This window comes from Lotus japonicus, chromosome 6, assembly GCF_012489685.1.
Source record: "Lotus japonicus ecotype B-129 chromosome 6, LjGifu_v1.2".
Lineage (NCBI taxonomy): Eukaryota > Viridiplantae > Streptophyta > Magnoliopsida > Fabales > Fabaceae > Lotus > Lotus japonicus.
The window spans coordinates 11,551,357-11,552,898 of record NC_080046.1 but is presented as its reverse complement, the minus strand read 5'-3'; the positions used below and the strand labels follow the sequence as shown (position 1 = coordinate 11,552,898).

General features: G+C 34.1%; 1 protein-coding gene across 1 annotated transcript; it reads right to left on the bottom strand.

The window, feature by feature from the left end:
• Positions 1-210: 210 nt before the first annotated feature.
• On the bottom strand, positions 211-1,302 carry LOC130724904 (probable WRKY transcription factor 4). The gene is made up of 4 exons (XM_057576170.1): positions 999-1,302; positions 789-894; positions 535-696; positions 211-370 (listed from the first exon to the last, which is right to left on the bottom strand). Exons 1-4 carry the CDS (start codon positions 1,300-1,302, stop codon positions 211-213), a joined length of 732 nt encoding a protein of 243 aa, XP_057432153.1.
• Between the last annotated feature and the right edge of the window lie 240 nt (positions 1,303-1,542).

Below are 1,542 nucleotides of genomic sequence, written 5' to 3'. Positions count from 1 at the left end.
GTAATGAATTGATAGGTCTTACTCAAACCTTTGTCCTCATACTCATGAGCCAATAAAGCATATTGAACATCACAGTTAAGTAGTAAATCTACATATTTCTTCAACCTTTAGACATGCTACGACTAAGGGTTCTTCCAAAACCTGAATCTTGACCTTCTCCTAAAACTATGCACTTAATGTACGACATTTTGTAAGTTTTGCCTCAATGAACTATTGTTGGAAAGAAGAAGGATAGTAGTTGAAGGTAGTACGTAGCACATCATGATTATGTTTTCCTTCATATATTGTTACGACAACTCTTTGATCTGTTGAATCCCTCTCAACAAGCTTCCTAACAATGCACCCTGGATTTGCGCATTTGTAATAGCTCCTGCATATGATAAAAGCTTCATCACTATCTAATGTTTATTTTACGAACTTGTATAAATTGCATATTATGAATAATTGAACATTTTGGAAATCGATTATTTTTAAAGATGTCACGAATAATGATAATTAAATAGATGCAAGATAAGTATAGGGAAACAATATCACCTTGGATTTGGGTTGCCTTTTCTAACTTTCTGCCCATATTTGAGCCATTTAAATCCATCATCTAAAATATCCATATCACTTATTGTTTTTAGAATGACTCTAGGCTTTGGGCCTTTGCTGCGAAAAGATGATAGAATATCCTGAGGAATTGCTTCTGTGTTTCTGTAGAATGATAAAAACATCAAATAATATCACCTTATGACAATTGATCTTCCTAGTTAACATGTTTTGGTTTGTATGAGCTTAACACTTACCTTCTTTTGGTAATAGGTTCATCATTTATCTTAATCACTTGATGATGACCTACTTTTTGCCTATCACTTGTTCCTGACACATGATGAATCGTTGCATGTCTAGATTCTAGATCCATAGAAAACAATGGTTATGAACAATAATAATTATTTAACACTTCTGTAAATCTATTTAACTTCCACATTGAATTTGAAAAGTTGAATCATGACTACCTTGCATGGTCGAACTTTCATGTGAAGTGAGCTTGATGGGATTAGGAGGTCCATGATTGTGTTTTTCCTTATCATTGATTTCGGTTACAATACCATCAATAGAATGCACAATCTTCTTCTTAGCAAGACAACCTTGATGTGTGCACACATAATATCTTCGAGTGAACACAAAGCCTTTCACCATCTTCTGCCCATATTTTCTCCAGTTGTAGCCATCATCAAGACACTTATAAATATTCACATGAGAATATTTCACTCCTTGTTCGGAGTGGGGAAAATCAATAGGCTGAGACAATGGTAACATTGAGGGTTCGACAACATGTGGTTGCTTCTGTGTCGATGAGGTAGCAATATGTGGTTGTGTTTGTTGTTGTGGCATTCCAAATGGCTCCTACAATACATGTAAATAATTAATTATCCTGTACATTTGAGTTGTTTCAAAAATTACGCCAGAAGTTATCGGATAGTAATTGAGCTTTACTGAACTAATCTAGCAATTGGTATAAATGGTTGTATCATGCAGAAAAAAAAAATCTTTTACCTT